General features: G+C 50.4%; 1 protein-coding gene across 1 annotated transcript; it reads left to right on the top strand.

Moving 5' to 3' along the window:
- The first annotated feature begins 393 nt into the window (after window positions 1-393).
- Window positions 394-17,456, top strand: elp5 (elongator acetyltransferase complex subunit 5). The gene is made up of 8 exons (XM_060854709.1): window positions 394-504; window positions 6,320-6,380; window positions 7,126-7,206; window positions 8,292-8,527; window positions 9,320-9,522; window positions 10,154-10,249; window positions 12,836-12,942; window positions 13,599-17,456. The coding sequence occupies exons 1-8, from the start codon at window positions 450-452 to the stop codon at window positions 13,705-13,707; spliced, it is 948 nt and encodes a 315-aa protein (XP_060710692.1). The 5' UTR covers window positions 394-449; the 3' UTR covers window positions 13,708-17,456.
- Window positions 17,457-18,008: the final 552 nt, after the last annotated feature.

The raw sequence follows: 18,008 nt of genomic DNA, 5'->3' as shown, positions 1-18,008 counted from the left end.
ACCACTACAACTGATGAAGGGCTCTGGCCCGAAACGTCGAATTTCCTGTTCCTTGGATGCTGCCTGACCTGCTGCGCTTTAACCAGCAACACATTTTCAACATAGAATTTATAGTAAAGATTTAGTGTGATGTAACTGAAATTATACATTGATTATAAATGGATTGTTAAGCCTTTCATTTGTTAGAATACAGTGATAGTTTACACAGGAAAGAAGTGAAACTATCACTGTATTCTAACAGCTGAAAGGTTTGACAGACAATCCATGACATCACACTGTAGATCCTGTGTAAGGATGGAGCCCCTCCCACTGTCACCTGATGAAGAGGCGGCGCTGCGGACGCCCGTTGACGTCATCGAACCGCGACCCACAGCTCAAGCCGCCAGCGCCGGTGACGTCTTTATCCCGCGACAGGTCATGGCGGCCCCCAGGCGCCGCTAGGCCTCGGGATGTTGGAGGGTCTGAGCCGGGGCTCCGAGCCGCCCGGCCTGCTCCTGATCGCAGGTACCGTGCCCCCCGGGGCCTGGGGCCTGGGGCCTGGGGCCTGGAGAGAGCGCGGCGGATAAAGGCAGAGAGCCGGAAGCGGGGAGAGAGAGGAGAGAGGAGAGAGGAGAGAGGAGAGAGGAGAGAGGAGAGGAGAGGGTAGGGTGAGGGTAGGGGGGGGTGAGGGTGGGGGTAGGGGTAGGGGGGTGAGGGTGAGGGTGAGGGTAGGGGTAGGGGTAGGGGGGTGAGGGTAGGGGTAGGGGGGTGAGGGTGAGGGTGGGGGTAGGGGGGTGAGGGTAGGGGTAGGGGGGTGAGGGTGAGGGTGGGGGTAGGGGGGTGAGGGTAGGGGGGTGAGGGTGAGGGTAGGGGTAGGGGGGTGAGGGTAGGGGTAGGGGGGTGAGGGTGGGGGTAGGGGTAGGGGGTGAGGGTGGGGGTAGGGGGGTGAGGGTAGGGGTAGGGGGGTGAGGGTGGGGGTAGGGGGGGTGAGGGTGGGGGTGGGGGGAGGGTGAGGGTGAGGGTGAGGGTAGGGGGGTGAGGGTGAGGGGAGAGAGGAGGGTGGGGGTGGGGAGAGAGTAGCATAGAGTACAATGGGTGAGTGGGGGAGGAGATGAAGGTGATAGGTCAGGGAGGAGAGGGTGGAGTGGATAGGTGGGAAAGGAGCTAGGCAGGTCAGACAAGTCATGGGGACAGTGCAGAGCTGGAAGTTTGGAACTGGGGTGAGGTGGGGGAAGGGGAAATGAGGAAGCTGTTGAAGTCCACATTGATGCCCTGGGGTTGAAGTGTTCCGAGGCGGAAGATGAGACGTTCTTCCTCCAGGCGTCTGGTGGTGAGGGAGCGGCGGTGAAGGAGGCCCAGGACCTCCATGTCCTCGGCAGAGTGGGAGGGGGCATTGAAATGTTGGGCCACGGGGCGGTGTGGTTGATTGGTGTGGGTGTCCCGGTGATGTTCCCTAAAGCGCTCTGCTAGGAGGTGTCCAGTCTCCCCAATGTAGAGGAGACCGCATCGGGAGCAACGGATACAATAAATGATATTGGTGGATGTGTAGGTAAAACTTTGATGGATGTGGAAGGCTCCTTTAGGGCCTTGGATGGAGGTGAGGGAGGAGGTCCACACTGACCCTCCAAAGAGCATCCCACCCAATCCCTATGACACAACATTTCGTATGGCTATCCCACCTAGCCTGCACATCTCTGGAAACTATGGATAATCTATCATGGTCAATCCACCCTGGTGGATGTGCAGGTAGAACCTTGATGGATGTGGAAGGCTCCTTTGGGGCCTTGGATAGAGGTGAGGGAGGAGGTGTGGGCACAGGTTTTACAGTTCCTGCGGTGGCAGGGGAAAGTGCCAGGATGGGAGGATGGGTTGTAGGGGGGCGTGGTCCTGACCAGGTAGTCACAGAGGGAACGGCCTTTGCGGAAGGCGGAAAGGGGTGGGGAGGGAAATATATCCCTGGTGGTGGGGTCTTTTTGGAGGTGGCGGAAACGTCTCTGCCGTATCTGCTCCCAGGAGGACCAGTTCCACCACAGAACACACCAGATGGCTCCCTTCTTTAGACACCGCAATTTCCCTTCCCATGTGGTTAAAGATGCCCTCCAACACATCTCGTCCACATCCCGCACCTCTGCCCTCAGACCCCACCCCTCCAACCGTAACAAGGACAGAACGCCCCTGGTGCTCACCTTCCACCCTACAAACCTTCACATAAACCAAATCATCCGCCGACATTTCCATCACCTCCAAAAAGGGGGGAGTGGGGTGGGTGTGTTGGGTGCCGGGGGAAGGTGAAGAGTGTGAGGAACATGAACCGAAGGGAATGAGTAAAAAAAATCCTGAGGTATTATGGATCTGGAAATAGACAGGATTCCCAAGAGTGCCGCTGGAGTATCTCCCAGATCTAGACAACTGGCGGACCTGAATAAAGAATTAGGATTGGTAGATGTATGGAGATGTCTCCATCCACAGGGTAGAGATTTTTCTTTCTACTCTAATCCACATAAATGTCACACAAGAATTGATATGTTTTTTGCCCCATCGATTTTTCTAAACTCTATAGCAACCTGTAAAATAGGTACTATAGCAATCTCTGACCATGCCGCTGTATACATGGAAACTAAGGTAAAGAACAATGGGACATCTGCTCGGCATTGGCGTATGGACCCCTTCCTGATAAAAGATAGCAAATTTTTAAAGTACTTCTCCCTAGAACTTAAAACTTTTTTAGAAATTAATACTGGTACGGCTAGCAATCCGTCAATGATGTGGGAGACCATCAAAGCTTATGCACAAGGTTTGATCATCTCCTATTCAGCGACCCAGAGGAAAATGAAGGGAGAGCAACAGCGTCTGCTCGCCTAAAAGCAGCCGAAACAGCATACGCTGATAGACCTTCTATCACAAAATTGCAGAGGATTACAGCTCTTAGGACAGTTTTAAACACCGCGCTTACTCAAACGGCTAAAAGGGAAATATTATTTGCGAAACAAAGATTATATGAATATGGCGACAAACGGGTAGATACTTAGCATTTCTTGCAAAGAAAAAGAAAGCCCCTCAAACTATTCCGACCATCAAGGAAAGTACAGGTACCTTGACTCATGATCATAAAAAGATCAATGCGACCTTTAAAGAATTTTATTCTGAACTATATAGATCGCAGGATTGTGAAGATAGGATTAGGAGGATGCAGTCATTTTTAAAAAATTTGACCTTCCCGGGCCTGACTCTGGAACAGGTGTCGGCCCTAAATACCCCTTTAACAGTCCAAGAAATACTTGAGGCAATTAGGCAACTTCAGAGCGGAAAAGCACCGGGCCCGGATGGTTTTCAAGCTGAATTCTATAAAGAATTTACAGGAATATTGGTTGACCCACTTATGGATATGTATAATTTTGCGCATAGTCAGGTCTGTCTCCCGCCCACGCTGAAAGAAGCAAATATTTCTCTTATCCTCAAAGAAGGAAAAGACCCAGAAGATTGTGCATCTTACAGACCAATATCCTTACTAAATGTAGACTTTAAAATTCTCTCAAAAATGTTAGCACTAAGACTAGAAAGGGTACTGCCATATATTATAAAGGAGGACCAGACGGGATTTATTAAGGGCCGCAGATCATCCAATAATATCAGAAGGGTCTTGAATATGATCCAAGCCTGTCATCAGGGAAAGATACCAGGAGTAGTAATTTCATTGGATGCGGAAAAGGCATTTGATAGGGTTGAATGGTCATATTTATTTTACACATTGGAAAGGTTTGGCGTTGGACAGGTGTTTACCAAATGGGTTTCAACATTGTATAATGACCCCAAAGCAGCTGTTATTACTAATGGGTTAAGATCGGATGGCTTCAGTGTGGGTAGGGGCTGCCGTCAAGGATGTCCTCTCTCACCATTGTTGTTTACACTGATAATCGAACCATTAGCAGAAGCCATCCGGACTGATCCTAATATAACGGCCCCGAGGATTGGTACAGGTAAACACAAAATTACCCTCTATGCAGATGATGTTCTTTTATTCCTCAGTAATCCTTTAATGTCAGTGCCTTGTCTAATTCAAGTTATTAATACATTTAGTGCATTCTCAGGCTATAAAATTAATTTTTCAAAATCGGAAGCCATGCCAATGGGTGGTCTGGCTATGATACCCCACTTAATGGACGGATCCCCTTTTCCCTTCCGTTGGTCCCTGGAGGGCTTCTTATATTTAGGTATTTTTATCACGCCAGTATTTGATCAGCTGTATAGGGCTAATTTTGTACAATTAATGGAAAGGATAAGGCAGGACCTCCAGCGATAGAGAGACCTTCCGATTTCCTGGCTAGGGAGAATAGCATTAATTAAAATGAATGTTCTGCCCCGTCTCTTATATCCTATGAGAATGCTCCCGCTGATGCTGCCAAGGCTAGCCCTATGTAAATTATATGGCTGGTTGGGCTCCTTTATTTGGAACCATAGACGGCCCCTTATTAAGCTGAAGAAGCTACAGTTTCCACAGGCAAGGGGAGGACTGGACTTCCCAGACTTTAGGAAATATCAGTTAAGCTCCCTACTAAGTTACATAGCTGATTGGGTTTCATCTGATCCACAATCAATTTGGCTGGATATCGAAGCCTCCCAAGTAAAATACCCACTTATTAACCTTTTATTTTCAGATAAGAGGAAAATCATTACAGACCACTGTAAAAATCCCATAATATTAAACACAATTAAGGCCTGGAATATAATGCGGCAAAATGAGGGTAACTCACATAAAACATCCCCCCATGCACCAATAGTAGGCGCATGGGGATTCCAACCGGGGATTACAGATGCCACCTTTAAACTCTGGAGATCCAGGGGCATCTCATGCTTAGGGGACCTATTTAAAGATGGGATCCTGATGTCTTTTGAGCAGCTGCGTCTGAAATTCGGAATACCTAATGGGGATCTCTTTCGATACTTCCAAGTTCGAGATTATATACAGAGGAAGACTACATTAATAGATAGTCTTTATAAATCAGACAGAGAACGTAATGTCTTACGACCAGCGGGGGCATCCTCCGTTAGTACTATATACCATTTGCTACATGATGGAGTCTCAGGAGACATGGATGACCTGTTTAAAACATGGGAGCAGGACTTGGGGCTAGAAATCTCTGAGGATATGTGGAATGACATTTGGGAAAATGCTAGAAGAATTGCTATCTGTAACAGAACTCAGGCTATCCAACTAAAGATACTTCATAGGGCCCATATAGCTCCGGCTCGACTGGCAAAATTTAAGGCAGGAGCATCTCCAATGTGTCCCAAATGCAAAATAGAGGTGGGCACTCTTGTACATTGTCTGTGGACTTGTCAGAAAATCCGCAGATACTGGACTAAAGTGGCAAGTACCCTGACAGAAATTTTAGGAACGGAAATTAGGGTGGACCCTGTATCTCTGCTTTTGGGCTTTTCGAACCTCTCATCTCTGGATATGCACGGGAAGAGACTATTTTCTATTCTCTCTTTCTGTGCAAGGAAAAATATTTTGGTGAACTGGGTGGCTGAGGGCCCCCCTGGACTTTCAAATTGGCACAGATTAATTATGGAATATATCCCCCTTGACTTCCTCACAAATATGGTGCACCGAAAGACTGAATTATTTTATAAAATATGGCAGCCCTTTTTGAATTATATAAATGCAGATATTTCGGCTATCCTAACAAAGGCTTTTATTTAGTGAAGATTTCAGACCGGGCTGCTCCGGGGCCCCTTGGGAGAGGAATCCTGCGCGAATACGGGTTTTATTATATTTGATGTTTATACATTCCGAGCATGTAAGAGACTTAGGTATACACTCTGGTTAGTTATAGGTTAGATTAGTAGAAAGTTGAGTTTTTTTTTCTTTCTTTTTTTTCTTTTTTTGTTTTCTTTCTTTCTCTTTTCTTTGTTAAATTATGACTATTGTATATATGATTTAATTGTACATCAATGTTTGTATTTGAGAGTTTTGTTTATTTTTGTAAATGTGCAAAAATGTTAAATTTCAATAAAAATATCTACAAAAAAAAAAGTCCTGAGAGCGAGACAGAAATGTTTTAATGCAGAGTTGTTCTGAAGGAGCGGGAGAAATCAGGAAAGGAAATCCTTTTGAAAGGATTCAAAAGGAAATCAGGAAAGAATTGCAGAGGGGGAGGAGGATATTTAAATAGGTCCTTCCGAGAGCCCACAATGAGTTGGATGTTGGGTCTGTCGTCCTCCTGCCCTCCCAGGGCCAGTGACACATGCTGGTGTGGAGATTGCCAGGGGGCACCCACTCCAATCAATCCAGGTTTTTATTCACATCGTTTGTAACCGCTTTTTCCTCCTGCCGCAGACAGCTTTGAGTGCGAGGGTAGGAGTTTGCTGAAGAGTTTTGTCACCAGCGCAGTTTTGCGGTGAGTATGTCTGTCCAGGATTGCGGGGGGGGGGGGGGGGTCGCTGAGTAGTGGAACTTTTGATAGAGAAGATAAGTTTCCCAGTGCTGGAGAAGTTGGTAAACCAGTGAGAGAGACTGAGATTTCAAATCGTTTTCAAAAGATCTAGAGATGTTGAGAATCTTTTGTGGTGATCGGGAATGGGCTATCCGAAAGGGGTGATGGAAGCAGGTTCGGCTGGAACTTTCAAAAGGGGAACTTGCAAAATATTTTGTTTGTTCCCGGGATGTGGGCGTCACTGGCTGGGCCCAGCATTTCCTGCCCCGTCCCTAGTTGCCCCCCCCCCCCTTGAGAAGGTGGGGGTGAGCTGCCTTCTTGACCCGCTGCAGTCCATGTGCTGGAGGGTAGACCCACAATGTCCCTGAGGGAGGGAATCCCAGGATTCTGACCCAGCCACACTGAGGGAATGGCGATATATTTCCAAGTCGGGATGGGGAGGGGCTCGGAGGGGAACGTGCAGGGGTTGGGGTTCCCATGTACCTGCTGCCCCTTGTCCTTCTGGATGGAAGTGGCCGTGGGTTTGGAAGGTGCTGCCTGAGGAGAGGGGAGGGAGAGCTCTGCAGGATAACGGGGAAAGAGCAGAGGGGGGAGTGAGAGGAAATTGATTGACTTTTCACAGGAAATAGTGCAGGCTAATCGGCCGAATGGCCTCTCTGATATTATCTGCTCAGTATGACATGTGATTGAAACCTTCCTTTGAACGCAGGGGTGAATGCGTCCACGTGTTTACCTTTGAGCTCTCGATCGTGGAGTTCAGCGTTGGACTAGACGATGGAGTCAGGACAAGGTAAGCTATACCTGGCAGGGGGACAGGGAAAGGATCCAAACCGACTTGCTGTGCTGGTGTAGGAAGAGGGTACATAGTGTGCACTGCTGCAGTGAAAACAGTCGAGTTTCAGCTCCGCTGCTAATATAATCAGTTCCAAATTGTTTTCTCTAGAATTTCGAAGCTTCAGGGATGATGTGACCAAGATAATAACAGAAAAAGATTGGGGAGATAAGTCATAACGACTTCCACTGGCTGGGGATTCGAGAATCGAGGAGAGTCTAAAAATTCTGGCCAGCCCGTTCGGGATAGATGTTAGGAAACACTTTGAAGCACAAAGCGTGGGAGAAGTTTGGAATGTGCTTCCAGCGGATGCTGGATATGTTGTTAAATCTGACGTTTCTGTTAAACGACGGGATGTGGGGCAAAAGGAGGTGGTTGCAGTCAGGCAACAGATCGGCCGTGATGCTGTTGAACGGCTGGAGGGGCCGAATGGCCGACCGCTGTTCCGATGTTTGGAGCTGGTGGAATTGAGTTGGGGTTCTGAGACTTGGATGGGGTGAGGAAGGGAGTTCAGCTGAAAGGATTTGAAACGTCAGGAAGCAGCAGCTGGGGGAATTATTCCCTGGACCGAGGGTGGACTGACACAGAGCCATCCAGCACAGAAACGGGCCCTTGGCCCCGACCAGCCCACAAACTCAACTGGTCCCACCTGCCTACTCCTGGTCCATGTCCCTCCAAACCTCTCCTCCCCATGTGCCTGCCCAAATCTCTCTCTCTATTGTAACTGTCCCCACATGCACCACTGCCTCTGGCAGTACATTCCACACACGCACCACTCTCTGTGAGAAAAAGCTGCCCCCTTGGCTCCCTTTCCAATCTTTTCCCCTCCCCCCTCACCTTAAACCTTTGGGTTATAAAGTATATTGAAAGCTGAGAGAGGGAGATGTGAAGTCAGAAAGGGGATTGGGGCAAAGGACCGGGATTTAAGGATGATCAGGTCGGCTGTCGGATGGTAGAACGGACTCGATGGGCAGATTGGCCTGTGCTAGGGGGTTGGGTGAGGGTCCCTGGCCCTGGCTTTAATGGACGTTCCTCTCTGTCAGGCTGCAGTTTCACGATGGGTTCAGTGACCCCCTGGACTGGGAGCAGATGGGGGCGCTCCCCATCAGGACCCTGAGTGGGCAGGAGCTGGTTGGCCGTGTCAGGGGGGTCGGGCCAGGCCCCTCCCAGCAGCCCCTCACTGTGGTGCTGGACTCGCTCAGCTCCCTGTTACAGCACAGGCCCAGCAGCCACCTCGCTCGGGAGCTCCAGGGATTCCAGCAACGAGCGGCCACAGCAGGTCAGTCACCTCGGGGAGGGGCTGGGGGGGGAGGGTGGGGGTGTGTGACCCTGGGGGGAGGGGGTGGAGAGAGTGACCCTGGCAGGGGGGGGGGAGGGAAGAGAGTGACCCTGGCAGGGGGGGGGGGGGAAGAGTGACCCTGGCAGAGGGGGGAGTGTTTGGGGGGGGGGGGGGTGTTGGGTTGTGGGTGATGTTGGAGGAGGGAGGTGGTGACCCTGGGGGTGTGTGTGTGTGTGTGTGTGTGTGTGTGTGTGTGTGTGTGTGTGTGTGTGTGTGTGTGTGTGTGTGTCAGTGACCCTGGGGTGGGACGGTCACCTGGGGGAGGGGGAGAGGTGTCGGTGACTCCATGGAGGGTGTGGGGTCGGTTGGGATGGTGGGGATTGGTGACTGTGGCGAGGGGGGGGCAGTGGGTGGTGGTGTGGGGAACGGTGACCCCAGTGAAGGCGTTGGGAGTGGGTCTGTGACCCTGGGGTCCTCAATCAGGTACCTGTTGCCCATAGAGGTCACAATGTAATGACCTCAGTTATCACAGGTCGTGACCCCCCAGCACAGGTCACAGGTCGTGACCTCCCAGCTGTAGCCCCCCCCCCCCCCCCCCACCCCTAATGAGCCATGAATGATGATGGGGAGAGTTGGGGCCTTTGAGGTCAGTGTGCCACACGTTGGCAGCTGTTGATGACCCTTAGGGTGAGAGGGCAATGCCCAGGTCAGTTGGCAGAGCGAGGGGCACATTGCTGGAGGAACAGGACGGGTTGAATGATGGTGAATCTCTTCTGTGTCTCGGTCTGCCAGGGCTGACAGTCAGGAGGCTGCTGGCATTACTGCACACTGACCTCCACCCACCAGAGGTACTCCAGGCCCTGGGGGTGCAACTGGGCGCTACCGTCATCACTGTGACTCCTTCCCCAGAGGGCAGCCGGCTGCCAGGGAGCTCCCTCCCCTCCAACGTGGCCAGCATCGTGCAGAAACGGAAATCCGGAAAGGTCGTGCGGCAGGTCTGTCTTCCAAATGTCTCTCTCTCTCTCTCTCTCTGTGACCCTCTCTGTCTCCCTCTCTGTCTCCCTCTCTGTCTCCCTCTCTGTCTCCCTCTCTGTCTCCCTCTCTGTCTCCCTCTCTGTCTCCCTCTCTCTCTGTCCCTCTCTCCTAGAGTTGTGAGTGTTTGTTGATCTGTTGCAGGGGGCCGGTGGATGCTTTCTTCTGGAATTCCTTCTGGGGAGATGGGCAATTCTGGCTGGGCCCAGGAATTCCTGACCCTGAACGAGGCAGCAGGGGGCTGACCTCTGGCCATTCAGGGAGGTGGTTGAATGAGCTAATGGGGTCCTTGCTGGGAAATGGGATGGGGAGCGGCTGGGGGGATGGGGAGCGGCTGGGTGGATGGGGAGTGTGGAATCTCTGAGTCAGACCTGCTCAGTGACCTCCTGCTTCTGGCTCCAGCGTGATTGGAGCGGACGGATTTGTGGGAGACGTTGAGAAAGGTAATTCTTTCCTGGGAATGGGTTGGAGTGTGAGGGATAATTGAGGATTGGTGATCCTCTCCTCCGGGGGCCAGGATTCGGGAATCCCAGACTAGGAATGGGGAGGCAGGGCTGCGGTTCCAGTCTAACTCTGTTTACCTCCATCCTCCAGGAGGAAAACTTCACCATCGAGACAGGATTCCGCCTGATATCCTCAGTGGAGCCCCCGCTGGGGAAGCAGGGTGTGGCTAGGAGTGACAGTGTCTCGGTGAGCGCGCTCGCGCTCTCGCTCTCTCTCGCGCTCGCTCGCTCTCGCGCGCTCTCGCTCTCTCTCTTGCGCGCTCTCGCTCTCGCTCTCGCTCTCTCTCGCGCGCTCTCGCTCTCTCTCGCGCGCTCTCGCTCTCTCTCGCGCGCTCTCGCGCGCTCTCGCTCTCTCTCGCGCGCTCTCGCTCTCTCTCGCGCGCTCTCGCTCTCTCTCGCGCGCTCTCGCTCTCTCTCGCGCGCTCTCGCTCTCTCTCTCATACGTTAAGCTTTTCATTCCTGGGACCAGACTCAGGAAGCTCCTGTGAACACTCTCCGGGGTCAGTACATCAATCCTGAGATATGGGCCCCAAAACTGCTCACAGTACTCCAAATGTGGTCTGGCCAGAGCCTTATACAGCCTCAGGTGCACATCCCTTAGTCCTCTCGAGATGAATAACATTGTATTTGCCTTCCTAACGACCGACTCGACCTGCACATTTACCTAGAACTCCCGAGTCTCTGCACTTCAGATTTCTGAATTTTCTCCCCATTTCGAAAACAGTCCATACCTCGATTCTTCCTGCCAAAGTACGTGACCTCACACTTTCCCACATTGTACTCCATCTGCCACTTCTTTACCCACTCTCCTAACCTGTGCAAATCCTCCTGCAGCCTCCCCACCTCCTCAATGCTACCTGTCCCTCTACCTATCTTTGTACCATCTGCAAACTTAGCCGGAATGTCCTCAGTTCCTTCAACTAGATCATTATAATGCATAAAGTAAAAGTGGTCCCAACACTGAGCCTTGCGGAACATCACTCCTCACCAGCTGCCATCCTGAGAAGGAACCTTCTTCTCCTCACTTGTGCTTTCTGTCAGACGGCCAAGCTTCTATCCATGCTAGCACCTTGCCTGTAACACCATGGGGCCTTTATCTTACTCAGTAGCCTCCTGTGCAGCACCTTGTCAAAGGCCTTCTTGAAGTCCAGATAGATAACATCCATTGGCTCTCTTTGGTCTAACCTGCTCATTACCACCTCAAAGAATTCTAGCAGATTTGTCAGGCATGACCTCCCCTTGATGAAACCATGCTGAGTTTGCCCTGTTTTACCATGTATTCAGAAATCTCATCCTTCACAATGGTGTCCAGGGTCCTCTCCACGACCGAGATTAGACTAATTCACCGAGAATTTTCCATCTTTTTCTTTACTCCCTTCTTAAACAATGGGTTATGTTAGTGATTTCCAGTCCTCTGAGACCCTCCCTGATTGTAGCGATTCCTGAAAGAGCCCCACCAATGCCTTCACTATCTCTTCAGCTACCTCCCTTCAAACTCTGGGGTGCAGTCACCTGGTCCAGGAGATTTATCCATCTTCAGGCCATTCAGTCTTTCTAGCACCTTCTCCTTGGTGATGGCCACCATACTCAGCTCTACCCTTACACTCTCTTGAATTTTTAGGATATTACTCATGTCTTCCACCGTGAAGGCTGACGCAAACTAATTATTCAGTTCCTCAGCCATTTATTTATTCGCTCCTACTGTCTCTCTGGTGTCATTTTCCAGCGGCCTCTCTTTTGCCCTTTATATATTGAAAGAAATTGTTACAGTCTTCCTTTATATTACTGGCTAGCTTACCCTCATATTTAATCTCCTCCCTCCTTATTTCTTCTGTTAGTCTTTGTAAACTTCCAAATCCTTTGGTTTCCCACTGCCCTTCACTGCATTATATGCTTTCTCTTTTGCTTTTATGCTGTCCCTGGCTTCCCTAGTCAGCCAAGGTTGCCTCATCCTCCCTGGGCCATGCTTCTTTTGCCTTGGGGTGAATCTCTGTTGTGTCTCCTGAGTTACTCCCAGAAACCCCTGCCATTGCTGTTCCACAGTCTTTCCTGCTAAGCTCCTCTCCCAATCAGTTCTACCCTCGTGCCTCTGTAGTTGTCTTTATTCAGCTGTAATACCACGACCTCTGATTCTATCTTCTCTCTCACAAATTGCAGAGTAAGTTTGATCATGTTATGATCACTGCTTTCTAAGGGTTCCTTCACCTTAAGGTCCCGTATTAACTCTGCCTCATTGCACAACATTAAAGCCAGTGTTGGCCTGTTCCCTAGTGGGCTCCACCACAAGCTGCTCCAAAAAGCCATCTCATAGACATTTCACAAATTCCTTTTCTCACAATCCCCTACCAACCTGACTTTTCCAGTCCACCTGTAAGTTGAAATCCCCTGTGATCACTGTAACTTTGCCTTTCCTTCACACCTTTTCTATCTCCTGTTGTATCTTGCGTCCCAGCTTCTGGAGGCCTGTACATAACTCCAACTATGGCTTTTGTTAGACCCTTTGCGGTTACTCATTTCTACCCGCACGGATTCTCCACCCTGATTTTCCCCGTCGCACTGTCTGCAACTCTCCCTCCCACTGCAGCTGTGTAAACACAACTCCCAGTGAGGTGCCCCTCCTTCCACAGTCTGCTCCGTTTCAAGTGGGAGTTTTATCCCATTTCGGTCTTGGTTCATGATAAAGGACATGAAAAAGGCATGCAGTCCGTGCTTTCATCTGTTTGTTTTCCCTCTTGCTCTTGAAGATTCACCTTTGACCTTCCTGCCCCTCCAGGTACGGCCTGACCCTGCGGCACACTTGCCGTTTAACCTGCGGCTGACAGAGCAGGAACGTGAGGCACGGGAGCAGGTGCCTCTGCCCTACCACTTCAGCACCGAGAAGTAAGTCACAACGCAGCTTTCAGCAGCAGGCCGTTCAGCCCCTCTCCTCCAGCCTGTCCCACAGGAACAAGAGGCCACTCAGCGTCCCTCTGGCATCCTGTCACGTGGGATTAGGAGACCATTCAGCCCCTCTCCTCCAGTCTGTTACACAAGAACAGGAGGCCACCCAGTGTCCCTCTGGCAGCCTGTCACACAGGAAGGCCATTCAGCTCCTCAAACCTGCTCCAGCACTCGCTGGGATCACAACTGACCTGGCGCTGAACTCCAGCTCTTCCCGGTATCCCTGTGAAGGAGAAAGATGGAGTGATTTTGGATTGGTCAAGGTTTGGTGATGGGGAGCTCTGAACCCCTCCCACCGTGCAGTGGGATCCACTCCGGGTTTTTGAGCCCACTCCCACCCTGGTCCGGGATTCCCCAGCTGGTGGAAACTGGTTCTCCCTATAAGTCTGATTGGCTCATTTTTAAAAAGGTGGGAAAATCCAGGCAGGATTCCCACTCTCAGGCATGTGGTTCCTCAGAGCAGCAGCCAGGCTGTCTGCTAGCCCCATCTGGAAGGGCAGAGTGGCTGTTTTCCCTCGGAGTTTGAGGAGTGGGGATGGGGGATGCACCTGTCCATTCCCCATCTCTCAGTTGCTTGTTGTTTGCACTTCCTGCAGAAAGATGTCGCTGTTAGATGGAGGATCCGGAGATGGGAGGATTTATTACCAGCCAGATGAATCCGATGATGTGGATGAGGAGGATCCTGACGATGATCTGGATTTCTAGCAGAGGGGCCGCACGAGCAGGAGGTGTCAGACCCACCCACACTGCCGTGTCCCCAGGACTCTCGCTGGGATACAGTCTCTCACTCTCACACACACACACACACACACACACACACACACACACACACACACACACACACACACACCCACCCACTGACTCCCACTGGGGTACAGTCTCTCACACACACACTGGCTCTCACTGGGGAACAGTACCACACACACATACTGGCTCTCACTGGGGAACAGTCCCGCCCCCCCCCCCCCAACATACACACACACACACACACACACACACACACACACACACTCTCTGACTCTCACTGGGGTACAGTCTCTCTCACACACACTGACACTCACTGGGGTACAGTCCCACACACACACACTCTGACACTCACTGGGGTACACACACACACACACACACACACACACACACACACACACACACTGACACTCACTGGGGTACAGTCCCACACACACACTGACACTCACTGGGGTACACTCTCTCTCACACACACACACACACACACACACACACACTCTGACTCTCACTGGGGTACAGTCTCTCTCACACACACTGACTCTCACTGGGGTACAGTCTCTCTCACACACACTGACTCTCACTGGGGTACAGACACACACACACTCACACACTGGGGTACAGTCCCACACACACACACACACACACACACACACACACACACACACACACACACTGACCCTCACTGGGGTACAGTCACACACACACACACACACACACACACACACACACTGACCCTCACTGGGGTACAGTCACACACACACACACACACACACTGACCCTCACTGGGGTACAATCCCACACACACACACACACACACACACACACACACACTGGGGTACAGTCCCACACACACTGGGGTACAGACACACACACACACACACACACACACACACTGACCCTCACTGGGGTACAGTCACACACACACACACACACACACACACACACACACACACACACACACACACACACACAGGCTCTCACTGGGGTACAGTCCCACACACACACTGACCCTCACTGGGGTACAGTCCCACACCTGGTTTGCTGCTTTCCCCGATGAGCTGCACCATGCCCCCTGTTGGTGAAGGTGCACTCTGTCACGGAGTTATCTGCTCACAGCCGCCATTGTGTTGCCCGTGACGTTTGTCCCCCTCCCTGTGGCTAAAGGCTTTGCCTTGTGCCAATCGGCAGGACTCTGGATCTGGAGCCCTCTGCCTATGAGCAAGACCACTTCATTGTCTTGTCCCACGTGGTAGGGAGTGGGCGGCACGGTGGCACAGTGGTTAGCACTGCTGCCTCACAGCGCCTGAGACCTGGGTTCAATTCCCGCCTCAGGCGACTGACTGTGTGGAGTTTGCACGTTCTCCCCGTGTCTGCGTGGGTTTCCTCCGGGTGCTCCGGTTTCCTCCCACAGTCCAAAGATGTGCGGGTCAGGTGAATTGGCCATGGGAAATTGCCCGTAGAGTTAGGTAAGGGGTAAATGTAGGGGTATGGGTGGGTTGCGCTTCGGCGGGTCGGTGTGGACTTGTTGGGCCGAAGGGCCTGTTTCCACACTGTAAGTAATCTAATCTAATCATGATACCCATTGAAGTCTGAAGGTCACCAGCTGCCAGTGAGACTGTACCAGCTGGGCACTGAACCGGGCACACCGCTGTGTGGTAACTCACTGGGGGGGGGGCGTGCCAGGAACACCGGGAGCAGCATCAGCACCTCGCGCCCTGTGTTCTGTCGGGGATTGCTGGCCTCTGCCTCAGTAAAGTTTGCGGGATCGGACTTTGCCGTTTGAGCGTGTGGGTTTGATTTTGCCACGTTCACCGTTTCCTCGGCTTGGCCGTCCGAGGGTGGGAGGGGCAGGCTTGAAGGACGAAAGAGCAGAGCCCCACTCGCTGTTGCTCCCTACGCAGTTTGCGGGCGGATCTGATGGGACTGTGCTGCCCCCTGTTGTCAAATAGTCTGTGATTGATCAACATGGAGGGGTTGGGGGGGGCCACACAACTAGGGGCCAAGCTGGGGATCACAACCTGTGGTTTTTCTCCCTGTTCCGTTTTGTATTCCCCACCTCTCCTCCCTCCCACTCCCTGCCTGAGGAGACCTTCAGAGTGCAGTTACATAGTTCCTTGAAGGTGGAGACTGGTCTTATTGGTCAGTGCGCTGAGTACAGGAGTTGGGAGGTCATGTTGTGGCTGTACAGGACATTGGTTAGGCCACTGTTGGAATATTGTGTTCAATTCTGGTCTCCCTGCTATAGGAAAGATGTTGTGAAACTTGAAAGGGTTCAGAAAAGGATGTTGCCATGGTTGGAGGGTTTGAGCTACAGGGAGAGGCTGAACAGGCTGGGGCTGTTTTCCCTGGAGCATCAGAGGCTGAGGGGTGACCTTATAGAGGTTTGTAAAATTAGGAGGGGCATGGAGAGGGTAAATAGGCCAAGTCTATTTGGGGGAGGGAGTGGGGGAGTCCAGAACTAGAAGGCATAGGTTTAGGGTGAGAGGGGAAAGATTTAAGGGGTAACTTTTTCCACACACACAGGGTGGTACGTGTAGGGAATGAGCTGCCAGAGGAAGTGGTGGAGGCTGGTACAATCATAGCATTTAGAATATAGAACAATCCAGCGCAGAACAGGCCCTTCGGCCCTCGATATTGCTCTGACCTGTGAACGTCCCCCTACACTATCCCAAAATCATCCATGTGCTTATCTAAGGATTGTTTAAATCTCCCTAATGTGGCTGAGTTAACTACATTGGCAGTTCGGGAATTCCACACCCCCCCACTCTCTGAGTAAAGAACCTGTCTCTGACATCTGTCTTAAATCTATCACCCCACAATTTGTAGCTATGCCCCTTGTACACGCTGACATCATCATCCTAGTGAAAAGACTCTCCCTGTCTCCCCTATCTAACCCTCTGATCATCTTGTATGTCTCTATCAAATCCCCTCTTAGCCTTCTTCTCTCCAATGAGAACAGACCCAAGTGTCTCAGCCTTTCCTCATAAACCCTTCCCTCCAGACCAGGCAACATCCGGGTAAATCTCCTCTGCACCTTTTCCAATGTTTCCACATCCTTCCTGAAATATGGCGACCAGAACTGTACACAACATTTAAATACATCTGGATGGATATATGAATAGGAAGGGTTTAGAGGGATATGGCTGCAAATGTGTTGCTGGTTAAAGCAACCCCTCCCCTTCCTAGACCTTTCCATTTCTATCTCGGGCGACCGACTCAACACAGACATCTACCATTTTTTACCTTTAGAGGGATATGGACCAAGTGCTGGCAGATGGGAGTAGGTTAATTTCGGATATCTAGATGGTGTGGACGGGTTGGATCAAAGGGCCTGTTTTCGTACTATACAGCCCGAGGAAGGGAGCGTTCTGTCTCTCATGTCCTTGTAAATGAATATTGTTATTTAAATAGTTATTAATGAGTCGTTATGTTTTAATATTCATTACCATCAAGAAATAATCATTTGTTAATTTTCACTGTCCGGACAGAGATTTTCAGTAACTCTGCGCAGGGATGTTAGTGGGTGGGCACAATAGTCGTTTTGTTCTCCGTTATTTCCGTATTATTGATTTAGTTGTAAATACTCTGTATTGGCTAATATTTTCATTACAAATAATCCATCATTAATAGAGTTTTTTTTAAAGATATTTTTATTAGAAATTTAATATTTTGACAGATTTACAAAAATAAACAGAACTTTCAAGCACAAACATTAATATAAAAATAGATCTTAAATATATAATCATCAAAATTCAAAGGAATGATACTAAAGAAGAAAGAAAAACAATGAAACTCAGTTAACTACTAATCTAATCCACAATTATCCAGAGTGTATAGTTGAGTCACTTACATCCTTCAAACAAGAGAAAATGTTCTCTAATACACTCATAACAGTATAATAAAAAGGAAACTATTTCCAAACAATAAGAACAAAAAAAATAAAACATGTTTGAATGGAGATCATTTGTTCTCAGGGGGCCTTACTTCCTTTCTAAAGGTCCACCATATCCTCTCCCAAACAGTGTCCCACCCTTGACCCGGGCGCTCCTTAATAGGATTTAGATCATTAATAGAGTTAACGACGGAGTGCCCACGCTTTAAGGCACAGAAAGAAGCCATGTTTGGACTAAATATTTGTGCTGGGTTGGTGAAAATAAATTGATTTATAAGAAGTTATATTTATAAGAAGCTAATGAACAAGTGATTGCTGGGATTCCTGAGCTCTCAACATTTGTACGAGTGAGTGAGGTCTCAGGCAGGGT

Source organism: Hemiscyllium ocellatum, chromosome 44 (genome assembly GCF_020745735.1).
Source record: "Hemiscyllium ocellatum isolate sHemOce1 chromosome 44, sHemOce1.pat.X.cur, whole genome shotgun sequence".
Lineage (NCBI taxonomy): Eukaryota > Metazoa > Chordata > Chondrichthyes > Orectolobiformes > Hemiscylliidae > Hemiscyllium > Hemiscyllium ocellatum.
Note: the sequence above shows the minus strand (reverse complement) of the source record. Positions and strands in the feature narration are given on the sequence as shown.

What these genes read in the sequence shown, in the direction of transcription:
- elp5 (XM_060854709.1), top strand. Translation starts at nt 450, where the DNA reads ATGTTGGAGGGTCTGAGCCGGGGCTCCGAGCCGCCCGGCCTGCTCCTG. An exon ending in GTCACCAGCGCAGTTTTGCG is followed by an intron (nt 6,381 to 7,125) that starts GTGAGTATGTCT and finishes CTTTGAACGCAG; the next exon opens with GGGTGAATGCGTCCACGTGT. An exon ending in CTAGGAGTGACAGTGTCTCG is followed by an intron (nt 10,250 to 12,835) that starts GTGAGCGCGCTC and finishes CTGCCCCTCCAG; the next exon opens with GTACGGCCTGACCCTGCGGC.